The sequence below is a fragment of the Ooceraea biroi genome, chromosome 13, assembly GCF_003672135.1.
Source record: "Ooceraea biroi isolate clonal line C1 chromosome 13, Obir_v5.4, whole genome shotgun sequence".
In the NCBI taxonomy this organism is placed as follows: Eukaryota; Metazoa; Arthropoda; class Insecta; order Hymenoptera; family Formicidae; genus Ooceraea; species Ooceraea biroi.
The window spans coordinates 5000201-5014924 of NC_039518.1; the positions used below are offsets into that span (position 1 = coordinate 5000201).

General features: G+C 41.9%; 1 protein-coding gene across 2 annotated transcripts in view; it reads left to right on the forward strand.

Moving 5' to 3' along the window:
* Window positions 1-218: 218 nt before the first annotated feature.
* LOC105280892 (transcriptional regulator ERG homolog) overlaps window positions 219-14724 on the forward strand; it is a 35496-nt gene continuing 20990 nt past the window's right edge. Inside the window, exons 1-2 of one of the 2 annotated variants that reach the window (XM_026974486.1) lie at window positions 219-675; window positions 8357-8416. In XM_026974486.1, the coding sequence (XP_026830287.1) occupies window positions 591-675; window positions 8357-8416 (145 nt within the window). In that variant the 5' untranslated portion in view covers window positions 219-590. The remainder of the gene's footprint in view (window positions 676-8356; window positions 8417-14724) is intronic. The other variant, XM_026974487.1, reaches the window with a different exon arrangement.

Below are 14724 nucleotides of genomic sequence, written 5' to 3' on the forward strand. Positions count from 1 at the left end.
CGGCTGGTGGCCGCTCCCGCCATGCTCGCGGCACGCAGGCGCGCTTCCGCCCTTTCGCACGCGGGGGTGTCGATCTCCCCCAGCAAGCCCGGCCCTCGCACCTCGGCGCGGAGCCAACCCTCGCGCGACCTCGGTGCCCTTCGGGGGCGGGACCTCGCCCGATGGCCCTCGATCGCACCGAGCGACGTCCATCTACCCCCCCGGGCGACGTCGTCGTCGTCCGCATCGCGCGAGCCGGCAGTGTCGCTTGGAGCGGGTCGGCAAGATGATCGACACCCTCACCGGCGCGCATCCCACGTACAGTACGCTCGTGCAGACGACGGACATCGGCGCGAGACGTTAATAAGAGTACGCGTTAAGAGTACGTTCGCGGCGCGCCGTCCTCCGAGGCGTCGTCGCGTCGTTGCTGATATGACCACGTTTCCCGTCAACACGTTGTCATCGTCGTCGCGCCTCGTGCCGCAGCAACCAATCCGGAAGTCGGCGACGACGGTGCCACGATAAAAGCGGGCGGCCGGCCGCGTGAACGGACACCGTCGCAGCTGGAGGCAGCCAGAACGGGGGTTGCGGCGCGGACACCGCATCGCGCGATGCTGGACCTCAAGAGCAGCGGGACCACCGCGGCGGAGCTACCACGCACCACGGCGTTCACCAATCTATCCATGCTGTTCGCCGGTACGTTCGACGTCTCCGATGTTTCTTTGTGCCCGCCGTCGTTTCCGGTTCGCCGCTTACCGATTTACCGCTCTCGGTTTCACCTTATCTGTGCGTGCAATTCTCTAACAAGGGAAGGCTTTTAGGTGTTACACTCGGATTTCAAAAATTTTTTGCATGCAGGTAGGGAGGTCCCCAAATAGAAAAAAAAAAGGAGCGGCCCAAATGCATATTTGCGCGCTACGTGCGCAATTTTCGATGTTAGGTTAATTACTCAAAAATGCTATTTCCAATCGAATTCTTTACATTTTTTATTTCACCTAATGCACATTTATATTGCTTTGAATAATTTTGTGTGTGTTTAGAAAATACGAGCGTCTAATGTAATCTCGTGCCGCGCGAGCGCAGTGCGTATAAAAGGCCCGTTGCTCAAAAATGGTATTTGCATCGTAACTTTTTTAATTTTTTACTGCGACTGCCAATGCACACAATTTGGAATAATTGTGCATTGCGCAAATCGTAGTTTGCGCTTTCTGCGTGATTTATTGTATGCGACTTTAAATAGATTTGATCAGAATCCATAACGAGGACATAAAAGATCTGGTCAAGGGAGGTTTTTAATTCTTTCAGTTTTAATTTCTTTTTCAAGCGTTGCGCATTAGGTGAAATAAAAAATGTAAAGAATTCGATTGGAAATGGCATTTTTGAGTAATTAACCTAACATCGAAAATTGCGCACGTAGCGCGCAAATATGCATTTGGGCCGCTACTTTTCTAATTTTTCTTCTATTTGGGGACCTCCCTACCTGCATGAAAAAATTTTTGCAATCCGAGTGTAACACCTAAAAACCTTTCCTTGTAAGTCGTATCGTACATTCGGGAGTGCGGTGATAAATCACGGTTCCACGCTCTCTCGACGGCTATCCGCAGCCTCCGGTGATGCAGATCTGGTATCGTCTGCAAATTTCGTGCCCTGAACGTGCGTCCGTCGCGAGCTATGTAGCAAACTTCTAGCATCTATCGATACACATGTTCTTCTGAAAATCTTTCTTTATTGAAATACAGGACGATTATGATCATGTATTTTTCTCACGTGATATAAATTGTAATAATTTGGAGTATACATATACCTTATTTATACAAATAAACTCTTTCAGAAGAAGCTGTGGATCTAAAGGAGAGACAAGCGAAGGATTAAAGACCTTTATAGCGTATAACATTCCTCACGTGTTTTGTGATCGCGATAAACGCAATCCTGCGTGCTGATTCTATGTAAAACGAAGTAATTTGAATTCTAATTTTATTTTAAACATAAATGTTTGCCATTCAAACCTTAATGAGAAATTGCATAGTTTAACTTTTCTGAATCTTTTACTTAACATATTGTTTAATATGTTAAGTAAAAAATATTACATCTTCAACTCTCTCTCTACTACTTATCAAGGTAAACAAATCTTTTTCTTCATTCTTCTAGATATAGTAGCCAATTATACAACTGCAGTTCAAGAGATTAAATCATTAAACGTAATATGCGAAAAGTGATATGCAATATAAATGTCACGATAGCGCAATGTCGTAAAAGTGATCGTCAAGCGAACACGTGACTTGTAGGAGTGTTAGGGAAAAGCAAAAGATTTATTAGTTATACCGAAAGATGTACGTAATTTGAAATTTTTATTTTTATGTCACATTTGCTTCCTTCAAATCTGCTCTATCTTCGAATTATGGATCACGACTCCGTGATAAATCGTAAACGAGAGGGAAACATTTGTTTGTACATAATATCATGACTGAATATCGCGCCAACATTATATTATGATATGATACTACATATCTCGATTATGCAGACGTGACATCATGTACGAGCACATGAAACATACAATGAGACGATTAAAAATTACTGACATTCATTTTGCGTTCGTTAATACGATCAATCTAGAACTGTCCCAGGAAGCACTTCGATGTAACTTCGATTTTGATGTAACAAAACGAGGGATTACTAGTAGTGTGTTTCTTGTTTTTCAAACTAGTATTTTCCAGATAGCATTTTTCGGAGAGCACGAGAAGATCGGAAATAAGCGAGGCTTTCTTGATGCAGTACAAGTCTCTTGACTTTTCCGTTTCACGAAAAGCCCGAGAAAAATCGGGGCGCGTTACGGAGCGATCGGCGCACCCTTCGGCACTCGAGGAACGTGAAATCCGAGGCCCCATTAATGGACTCCGGGGTCTCCAGATCAAATGAAGGGGGCAGTAAAGACGAAAGATCGAGCCGTGGTGAGCGCGGGTGTAGGTCGTTGTTTGCCCGGAAAGTCGGGAGTTTCTGCCGCGCAGTCTGACGTACCTACGTATGTACACACCAGGGCCAACCCTCGTGCCAATAACTGCCAAATGAAAATATATCTGTTCGCAAACACGCCACCGACAGCGTGCGTACGTCCGCTCGCTCGCCCGACGCCGGGAGTTCTTGAGAGAACTCTCGCGCGAAATATAACGTCACCAACGTCACTAACGTTGGTGCCGCGAGCGAAATTTTCACGTGCACGTGTTACAAATAATGTCTACCGAGACTGACCGAGTCTATCCTGCCAGGATATTATCCGCGGCGGACCAAGTCGATCAAACAAATTCAGAAACTAGGAGATTCTGACAGAAATTTTATCAGGACCAAGGAAAAAATCGAGGCAATATTATATTGGGTTGGCCAAAAAGTAATTGCGTTTTTTTAATATAAATAAAAGGCGAATTTTTCATGGGAAACAAAAACTTTATTAAACAATGTATTGTCCATTTTGTTTGATTATCTTTTGCCATTTTTCAGGCAACTTCATGATTCCGCGCTCAAAAAAGTTCTCATCTTTTTCAGCAAAAAACGATTCCAAGAACGATTTGATATCCTCATCAGCAGTCAAGGTTTTACCATTCAAGGCGTTTTGCAAAGAACGAAACGAATGGTAATCTGATGGTGCCAGGTCTGGCGAATATGGTGGATGTGGTAACACCTCCCATCCAAGCTGCAACAATTTTTCACGAGTGACCAAACTTGTACGTGGTCTAGCGTTATCATGGTGAAACACAACACCTTTGCGATTCACCAATTCTCGACGTTTCTGTTTGATGGCATCGTTTAATTTATCCAGTTGACGACAGTATACGTCTGAATTAATGGTTTGATTCCTTGCAAGCAGCTCAAAATACACAGTCCCACCAGACTGACAGCATAATCTTTCTTTGGTGAATATCTGCTTTTCAAGTGCTTTCAGCAGGTTCATCACGCTTGCTCCACGATCTTTTTCGTCTGACGTTGTTGTAGACGATCCATTTTTCGTCGCCTGATATCATACGTTTCAAAAATCGATCATTTTCCTCACGTTTCAAAAGAGAATCGCAGATGTCAATACGCTCAGTGAGATGAATTTCTTTGAGCTCATGTGGTACCCAAATATCGAGCTTACTAATGTATCCAAGTCGTTTTAAATGGTTTTCAACACTCGATTTCGATACGTTAAGATTCTCAGCAATCTCTCGTGTCGTTAAACGCCGATTGGAATTGATCAGTGCCTTTATTTTGCCATCATCAATTTCGATTGGCCTTCCTGAGCGTGATGCATCTTTCACATTAAAATCTCGAGATCGAAATTTAGTAAACCAATTTTGACACTGTCGCAGTTTTAAAGCATCTTCGCCATATATTGGGTTGGCCAAAAAGTAATTGCGTTTTTTTTTTATATAAATAAAAGGCGAATGTTTCATGGGAAACAAAAACTTTATGAAACAATATATTGTCCATTTTGTTTGATTATCTTTTGCCATTTTTCAGGCAACTTCATGATTTCGCGCTCGAAAAAGTTCTTATCTTTTTCAGCAAAAAACGATTCCAAGAACGATTTGATATCCTCATCAGCAGTAAAGGTTTTACCATTCAAGGCGTTTTGCAAAGAACGAAACAAATGGTAATCTGATGGTGCCAGGTCTGGCGAATATGGTGGATGTGGTAACACATCCCATCCAAGCTGCAACAATTTTTCACGAGTGACCAAACTTGTACGTGGTCTAGCGTTATCATGGCGAAACACAACGCCTTTGTGATTCACCAATTCTCGACGTTTCTGTTTGATGGCATCTTTTAATTTATCCAGTTGACGACAGTATACGTCTGAATTAATGGTTTGATTCCTTGCAAGCAGCTCAAAATACACAATACTTTTAAAGTCCCACCAGACTGACAGCATAATCTTTCTTTGGTGAATATCTGCTTTTTAAGTGCTTTCAGCAGGTTCATCACGCTTGCTCCACGATCTTTTTCGTCTGACGTTGTTGTAAATGATCCATTTTTCGTCGCCTGTTATCATACGTTTCAAAAATCGATCATTTTCCTCACGTTTCAAAAGAGAATCGCAGACGTCAATACTCTTAGTGAGATGAATTTCTTTGAGCTCATGTGGTACCCAAATATCGACCTTACTAATGTATCCAAGTCGTTTTAAATGATTTTCAGCACTCGATTTCGATATGTTAAGATTCCCAGCAATCTCTCGTGTCGTTAAACGCCGATTGGAATCGATCAGTGCCTTTGTTTTGTCATCATCAATTTCGATTGGCCTTCCTGAGCGTGGTGCATCTTTCACATTAAAATCTGCAGATCGAAATTTAGTAAACCAATTTTGACACTGCCGCAGTTTTAAAGCATCTTCGCCATATATTGGGTTGGCTAAAAAGTAATTGCGTTTTTTTTATATAAATAAAAGGCGAATGTTTCATGGGAAACAAAAACTTTATTAAACAATATATTGTCCATTTTGTTTGATTATCTTTTGCCATTTTTCAGGCAACTTCATGATTCCGCGCTCGAAAAAGTTCTTATCTTTTTCAGCAAAAAACAATTCCAACAACGATTTGATATCCTCATCAGCAGTAAAGGTTTTACCATTCAAGGCGTTTTGCAAAGAACGAAACGAATGGTAATCTGATGGTGCCAGGTCTGGCGAATATGGTGGATGTGGTAACACGTCCCTTCCAAGCTGCAACAATTTTTCACGAGTGACCAAACTTGTACGTGGTCTAGCGTTATCATGGTGAAACACAACACCTTTGCGATTCACCAATTCTCGACGTTTCTGTTTGATGGCATCGTTTAATTTATCCAGTTGACGACAGTGTACGTCTGAATTAATGGTTTGATTCCTTGCAAGCAGCTCAAAATACACAGTCCCACCAGACTGACAGCATAATCTTTCTTTGGTGAATATCTGCTTTTCAAGTGCTTTCAGCAGGTTCATCACGATCTTTTTCGTTTGACGTTGTTGTAGACGATCCATTTTTCGTCGCCTGTTATCATACGTTTCAAAAATCGATCATTTTCCTCACGATTCAAAAGAGAATCGCAGATGTCAATACGCTCAGTGAGATGAATTTCTTTGACCTCATGTGGTACCCAAATATCGAGCTTACTAATGTGTCCAAGTCGTTTTAAATGGTTTTCAATACTCGATTTCGATATGTTAAGATTCTCAGCAATCTCTCGTGTCGTTAAACGCCGATTGGAATCGATCAGTGCCTTTATTTTGCCATCATCAATTTCGATTGGCCTTCCTGAGCGTGGTGCATCTTTCACATTAAAATCTCCAGATCGAAATTTAGTAAACCAATTTTGACACTGCCGCAGTTTTAAAGCATCTTCGCCATATATTGGGTTGGCCAAAAAGTAATTGCGTTTTTTTTATATAAATAAAAGGCGAATGTTTCATGGGAAACAAAAACTTTATTAAACAATATATTGTCCATTTTGTTTGATTATCTTTTGCCATTTTTCAGGCAACTTCATGATTCCGCGCTCGAAAAAGTTCTTATCTTTTTCAGCAAAAAACGATTCCAAGAACGATTTGATATCCTCATCAGCAGTAAAGGTTTTACCATTCAAGGCGTTTTGCAAAGAACGAAACAAATGGTAATCTGATGGTGCCAGGTCTGGCGAATATGGTGGATGTGGTAACACCTCCCATCCAAGCTGCAACAATTTTTCACGAGTGACCAAACTTGTACGTGGTCTAGCGTTATCATGGTGAAACACAACACCTTTGCGATTCACCAATTCTCGACGTTTCTGTTTGATGGCATCGTTTAATTTATCCAGTTGACGACAGTATACGTCTGAATTAATGGTTTGATTCCTTGCAAGCAGCTCAAAATACACAGTCCCACCAGACTGACAGCATAATCTTTCTTTGGTGAATATCTGCTTTTCAAGTGCTTTCAGCAGGTTCATCACGCTTGCTCCACGATCTTTTTCGTCTGACGTTGTTGTAGACGATCCATTTTTCGTCGCCTGTTATTATACGTTTCAAAAATCGATCATTTTCCTCACGTTTCAAAAGAGAATCGCAGATGTCAACACGCTTAGTGAGATAAATTTCTTTGAGCTCATGTGGTACCCAAATATCGAGCTTACTAATGTATCCAAGTCGTTTTAAATGGTTTTCAACACTCGATTTCGATATGTTAAGATTCTCAGCAATCTCTCGTGTCGTTAAACGCCGATTGGAATCGATCAGTGCCTTTATTTTGCCATCATCAATTTCGATTAGCCTTCCTGAGCGTGGTGCATCTTTCACATTAAAATCTGCAGATCGAAATTTAGTAAACCAATTTTGACACTGTCGCAGTTTTAAAGCATCTTCGCCATATACATCAGATAACTTTTTATGAGCTTGCACAGCGTTTTTCCCTTTTCGGAAGTAATAAAACAAAATATGAGGAAAATGTTCTTTTTGATTGTCCATTTTGAAATCGACGGCAAACAAACAATTGTTAACGAAATCGTGTACTTTCTTTTTGTAAAACAAGCTTGAACTGTGAGTTGTTAACCTACATAATGAATTTGCGGTTTAGAATGAAGTTAGTTACGTTTCAAGACATGTATGTCCATCTATTGGAAAAAAACGCAATTACTTTTTGGCCAACCCAATAGAATAAAATGTAAAAGAAAAGGTTTAATTTATATATATTTTTAACATGACAAAAAAAGGTTTCTGCGAAAACGGGGAAACTAAACACAAATTTTCCTCACCAGAAAATTCAGTTCTATCAATAATGCTGCAACGATATTACATCGAGTCACGTAAAAAATATGAAATTTATTTCTACTTTACGTCCTTCTTCCCTCGGTCTTTTAAAATCTGAAAGCGTGTCAGAGCAGTTCAAAAGCAGGCTCGCAATCTCGGAGAGCGCAGATACTGAGTACACATGTGCAAGGATGCAGATTTCGTAGACGATAAAACGCATTCCGAACCTGTGTATGAGCTCCCTCGGGTGCGTTTTACATCACGCTCATGCAAGAACGGTATCCGGGCAGCCGTTAAAGCGTCGTAAAGATTTCGCGGAGCAGAAGAACCGCGAGCGTTTTTCACCCGCCGAGGTCGGCCACGATGGCTTTCGGCGGCCGTTTTCGTCCGTTCGATCAGATATACTTTACGGCTTCTCGCGATTCCTCGAACCGATTAACCGATAATTGCGGACGATACGCCCGCGCCACCGACGTGACCTCAAAAAGCGTAATCGCGATCGGTCCGACCGGACCGCGGAGCACCGGTCGCGCGGATCGATAAGCGGTAGATTTCCAATGTCCGCGCGTGTTGCGGCGAACATCGGGAATCCGCGCCGCCGCGCCGCTGGGAAACGATTGCAAAGTGATTCTTTCCTTCTTCCAGATGCTGGCAGCTCTTACAAGGGAGGCTGGAGCCACGCCACATCGCCGGCACCTGGTCAGGGTGAGTTTTGTAGCCTAATTACGGTTATTCTAGCGATACCAAGAGAAATGGAGAAACGGAGCACTTCGCGCGTTCGCCCGTATAAAGATTATAATTACCTGATCATAAAGATCGTTAAGGGGATCCTGAAGTGGCCAGTGAACTCCGTCGCGGCGTCTGAATTACCGGCGGAATCGATGATTTTCCTGCATTTTCTTTTTATTGAATTCACAGAATGAAAAATCCTTTTCCACGATGAAAGTACACACAATAATGTAATGTGAAAAGCAGGACTTAACTTTCCAAACGGAAAAAAATCACAATTTTTGATTCAGCCACGATTTCACAGGCATACGTAGGCACGAAATGATCGCGAATCTTTCTGCACTAATTACTTTTACACTAGGCTTCTAAACTCATTTCTAAAAGCTTCCCCGTATTCTTTCATTTTGTTCCGTCCTTGCGATTATCGAGTTTTGGCCACACAAACTGCAAAACATTTATATTAAGAACATTAATGTACGAGGTGACGTCACAATAAGCCGATAATAAAACTGTAAATTTTTTTGTCGTTTTTAACATAAAGCCGAGTTTCGCTCGGTATATTTCTTTGTATACTTTAATCGTGGAGAAGGATTTTTCATTCTATACAATCATTAAAGAGTAATTAGTACAGTAAGATCGACCAATTCCGCCGGTAATACAGACGACTCCAGGATCCCCTTAAGAGACCAAAGACAAAATACAATTCGAGCAAGGGATAATTCAGGGAATATTTAATTGGCCAAATAACAATCAACGATCGTACCATCCCTTCGGTACCTTTTTCGAGTAATTTCTCGTTGAACCAATGTCGAGCACCAGTTGCGCAACGGAAATTTCTAAAATCCCAGGATCGCTTCGCGCGCTCTCTCGCGTGTCTCCCATTTCTGCAAAATTCTCCTCCACCAAGCCGGGGGGGGGGGGGTGGTTTCTTTCTCCACACGTTCTCTTGGTTCGCTAGACGCCACATGTACCCAAAGGGTGGGTCGAAACGCCGTTGGGTGCAAGTTCACGCGTCGCGACGCTCCGGCTCGCGAACAAGCGGCTTTGTGCGTGCGAGCGCGTACAGGATGTGAGCGTGGGTGTAGGTGTGGGTTGGCGTCCCGGCGCTTTGTGGCGCGTTGAACCGCGGCCCCTTTGTCGTCGGCGGAGAGAGCGAGCGAGAAAGGGTGGCAGAGTGAGAGCGAGCCCCGGGGGCTGTGTAGAGACGCCTGCCCTCGCGGTGGTAACGCCGAAGAGCAGGCCCCACCCTGTGCGTGGACGCCAACACCAACGTTGGCACAATCATCTCGCGGAGATCACAGAGCCCTGCCCGCGGGCATCTTTGTGATAAACGGCTTCTGGCCGCGCCAACCAGGTTACGCTGCTGCTGGAGGGATCACCTCTCCGCGGGTGACGGGGGGAGACGCAAGTCTCGCCTTTGAACGCGTTCGCGCCCTCGCAATGTCTATCTCGCCCTGTATTCAGGGCATCGCATTCAGAACTCGCGCGGCCTGCCGCGTCGCACCTTAGCGCCGAGCTTTAGGCGTAATTTAACGCTACGTGAGATGTACATTGCAGCTGCGAGGCGAATATGCGGCAAGTCGCGTGTAAACTAATCGGTTATCTTCGTTGAATTTGGAGTCATGCATTTCCAGGTTGTTACAAGTTACGTGAAAAGACTAAAGCTGGTAACGAGGTTCCCAGAGTTGCGTCAATTAATGACATCTCGTGGATTAGGTTCCTTTCTGAGGAAGGACGGTTTTGCAAAGTGAGAAATCTTTCTTTCTCGCTTGCTCGGTGCGACTCTCCTAGAGGTTTCATTTTCAGGTATTTCTCGCACGACAACGTGCGAACAGGTCGCTTTAGCACAGTGTAGGCTCCAGGCCATTTTCGAATAGCGTGTTCCAACACCGTCCTCTGATCTTGACAGGCGCGAGGGCCGCCTTTGACTCGATTCACGCTTTGCGCCGCGACGCGAAAGGGAAGCGACGTCGTCGTTACCACTGAGATTCATGAAATTACGTGACGTGACGCGTGTTGACCCGAGGGCACTTTGCGGTCTGCCAGACCACGTGAAATTGAAATCACAAGCTTGTCTCCAAGCGGTGCCGCTTCAAGCATCTGGACTAACGTGTGTGTGCCATCGACTCGCTAGGTCGCAAAGGATAACCCCGGAACAATTAAGCGAATTTGAGATATTCGAATGCGCAAGTGGCACACTTGCACTAAATTTATAAGATATTTGCTGCGCTATAAAATAGATGTGATGTAAAATAGACCATGAACAACCCACGTAGAAATTTCAAAACGGTCCAATACTGGGACTGTACCGTTTGCCATCGTGGCAGTATTGTGCCAGTACAGATCCGACACTGGCAATAATATATGGACCAGTATTCGGTAAATAACTGCACCAGCATTGGGCATAGAAGTGGACCAATTAATGTATTAACGTATAAATGTATCTTTTATATATCTATAATATGTATTTTGTACTATTTGTATTTGTGACTTAAATATTATAAACAAAGACTAATGCAAACAACATTAGTAAAATCATTTTGTAAATGTCGCGTGAATTAATATCGCGTTTAAAAGAAAAAGATGTTAAATCGGTTTTCCGGATGGTTATTTATACGTGATAACGCAAATGTTTCTAGCGAGAACGTCACGCCTGATCTGGCCATCTATCGGTCGCTGGTGAATCAATATATTGTTATAATCCTACTCTAAAAAAGGCGTGTTAACTTCGTGAAGTTCTTTTTTATCGAATATTGAGGCCTCTTTTCCGCGACGAATTTCGTGTGACTTGAACTTCGTGTTGCGAATGTCAGAATGTCATAGTGGCTGTCGGTGCGGTTATATTGACAATTGTATTTATTATATTATTTTTATTTTATTTCTTATTTTATTTATAGCGCGCGTAGCGCGCGCCTGTGTTGCTAGTTATATATTATCGGCAATGTATGTAGTCCAATGACTGTTATGTTAAGTTATTCTAAATCAGTTTTTTGTTACGAATTTTGTTATTACCGAGTCCTCAGATAATCAGCCCTGGGCTATGCTCCTCGAAAAGAATCCTCCAACATCATCTTTAAAAAAATGCACACTTCGCCATTCAGTGAATATTGAAAAATAAAATAGCGCGCGTAGCGCGCGCCTGTGTTGCTAGTTATATATTATCGGCAATGTATGTAGTCGAATGCTGGGTCTGTGTCGGTTGCCGAAGCATGGCCTGTCTCGCAACCAGTACTGGTCCATGTCTGTATTTTATAATGGCCCGTTTAATAAGTACTGGGACAAGACTGTCTGCCAACTCTTTGCAGTACTGGCCGCCAGTATTGTGCCAGTACTGATCCGACACTGGCAATAATATATGGACCAGTATTAGGTAAATAACTGCACCGGCATTGGGCATAGAAGTGGACCAATTAATGTATTAACGTATAAATGTATCTTTTATATATCTATAATATGTATTTTGTACTATTTGTATTTGTGACTTAAATATTATAAACAAAAACTAATGCAAACAACATTAGTAAAATCATTTTGTAAATGTCGCGTGAATTAATATCGCGTTTAAAAGAAAAAGATGTTAAATCGGTTTTCCGGATGGTTATTTATACGTGATAACGCAAATGTTTCTAGCGAGAACGTCACGCCTGATCTGGCCATCTATTGGTCGCTGGTGAATCAATATATTGTTATAATCCTACTCTAAAAAAGGCGTGTTAACTTCGTGAAGTTCTTTTTTATCGAATATTGAGGCCTCTTTTCCGCGACGAATTTCGTGTGACTTGAACTTGGTGTTGCGAATGTCAGAATGTCATAGTGGCTGTCGGTGCGGTTATATTGACAATTGTATTTATTATATTATTTTTATTTTATTTCTTATTTTATTTATAGCGCGCGTAGCGCGCGCCTGTGTTGCTAGTTATATATTATCGGCAATGTATGTAGTCCAATGACTGTTATGTTAAGTTATTCTAAATCAATTTTTTGTTACGAATTTTGTTATTACCGAGTCCTCAGATAATCAGCCCTGGGCTATGCTCCTCGAAAAGAATCCTCCAACATCATCTTTAAAAAAATGCACACTTCGCCATTCAGTGAATATTGAAAAATAAAATAGCGCGCGTAGCGCGCGCCTGTGTTGCTAGTTATATATTATCGGCAATGTATGTAGTCGAATGCTGGGTCTGTGTCGGTTGCCGAAGCATGGCCTGTCTCGCAACCAGTACTGGTCCATGTCTGTATTTTATAATGGCCCGTTTAATAAGTACTGGGACAAGACTGTCTGCCAACTCTTTGCAGTACTGGCCGCCAGTATTGTGCCAGTACTGATCCGACACTGGCAATAATATATGGACCAGTATTCGGTAAATAACTGCACCAGCATTGGGCATAGAAGTGGACCAATTAATGTATTAACGTATAAATGTATCTTTTATATATCTATAATATGTATTTTGTACTATTTGTATTTGTGACTTAAATATTATAAACAAAGACTAATGCAAACAACATTAGTAAAATCATTTTGTAAATGTCGCGTGAATTAATATCGCGTTTAAAAGAAAAAGATGTTAAATCGGTTTTCCGGATGGTTATTTATACGTGATAACGCAAATGTTTCTAGCGAGAACGTCACGCCTGATCTGGCCATCTATCGGTCGCTGGTGAATCAATATATTGTTATAATCCTACTCTAAAAAAGGCGTGTTAACTTCGTGAAGTTCTTTTTTATCGAATATTGAGGCCTCTTTTCCCCGACGAATTTCGTGTGACTTGAACTTCGTGTTGCGAATGTCAGAATGTCATAGTGGCTGTCGGTGCGGTTATATTGACAATTGTATTTATTATATTATTTTTATTTTATTTCTTATTTTATTTATAGCGCGCGTAGCGCGCGCCTGTGTTGCTAGTTATATATTATCGGCAATGTATGTAGTCCAATGACTGTTATGTTAAGTTATTCTAAATCAATTTTTTGTTACGAATTTTGTTATTACCGAGTCCTCAGATAATCAGCCCTGGGCTATGCTCCTCGAAAAGAATCCTCCAACATCATCTTTAAAAAAATGCACACTTCGCCATTCAGTGAATATTGAAAAATAAAATAGCGCGCGTAGCGCGCGCCTGTGTTGCTAGTTATATATTATCGGCAATGTATGTAGTCGAATGCTGGGTCTGTGTCGGTTGCCGAAGCATGGCCTGTCTCGCAACCAGTACTGGTCCATGTCTGTATTTTATAATGGCCCGTTTAATAAGTACTGGGACAAGACTGTCTGCCAACTCTTTGCAGTACTGGCCGCCAGTATTGTGCCAGTACTGATCCGACACTGGCAATAATATATGGACCAGTATTAGGTAAATAACTGCACCGGCATTGGGCATAGAAGTGGACCAATTAATGTATTAACGTATAAATGTATCTTTTATATATCTATAATATGTATTTTGTACTATTTGTTTTTGTGACTTAAATATTATAAACAAAGACTAATGCAAACAACATTAGTAAAATCATTTTGTAAATGTCGCGTGAATTAATATCGCGTTTAAAAGAAAAAGATGTTAAATCGGTTTTCCGGATGGTTATTTATACGTGATAACGCAAATGTTTCTAGCGAGAACGTCACGCCTGATCTGGCCATCTATCGGTCGCTGGTGAATCAATATATTGTTATAATCCTACTCTAAAAAAGGCGTGTTAACTTCGTGAAGTTCTTTTTTATCGAATATTGAGGCCTCTTTTCCGCGACGAATTTCGTGTGACTTGAACTTCGTGTTGCGAATGTCAGAATGTCATAGTGGCTGTCGGTGCGGTTATATTGACAATTGTATTTATTATATTATTTTTATTTTATTTCTTATTTTATTTATAGCGCGCGTAGCGCGCGCCTGTGTTGCTAGTTATATATTATCGGCAATGTATGTATCCAATGACTGTTATGTTAAGTTATTCTAAATCAATTTTTTGTTACGAATTTTGTTATTACCGAGTCCTCAGATAATCAGCCCTGGGCTATGCTCCTCGAAAAGAATCCTCCAACATCATCTTTAAAAAAATGCACACTTCGCCATTCAGTGAATATTGAAAAATAAAATAGCGCGCGTAGCGCGCGCCTGTGTTGCTAGTTATATATTATCGGCAATGTATGTAGTCGAATGCTGGGTCTGTGTCGGTTGCCGAAGCATGGCCTGTCTCGCAACCAGTACTGGTCCATGTCTGTATTTTATAATGGCCCGTTTAATAAGTACTGGGACAAGACTGTCTGCCAACTCTTTGCAGTACTGGC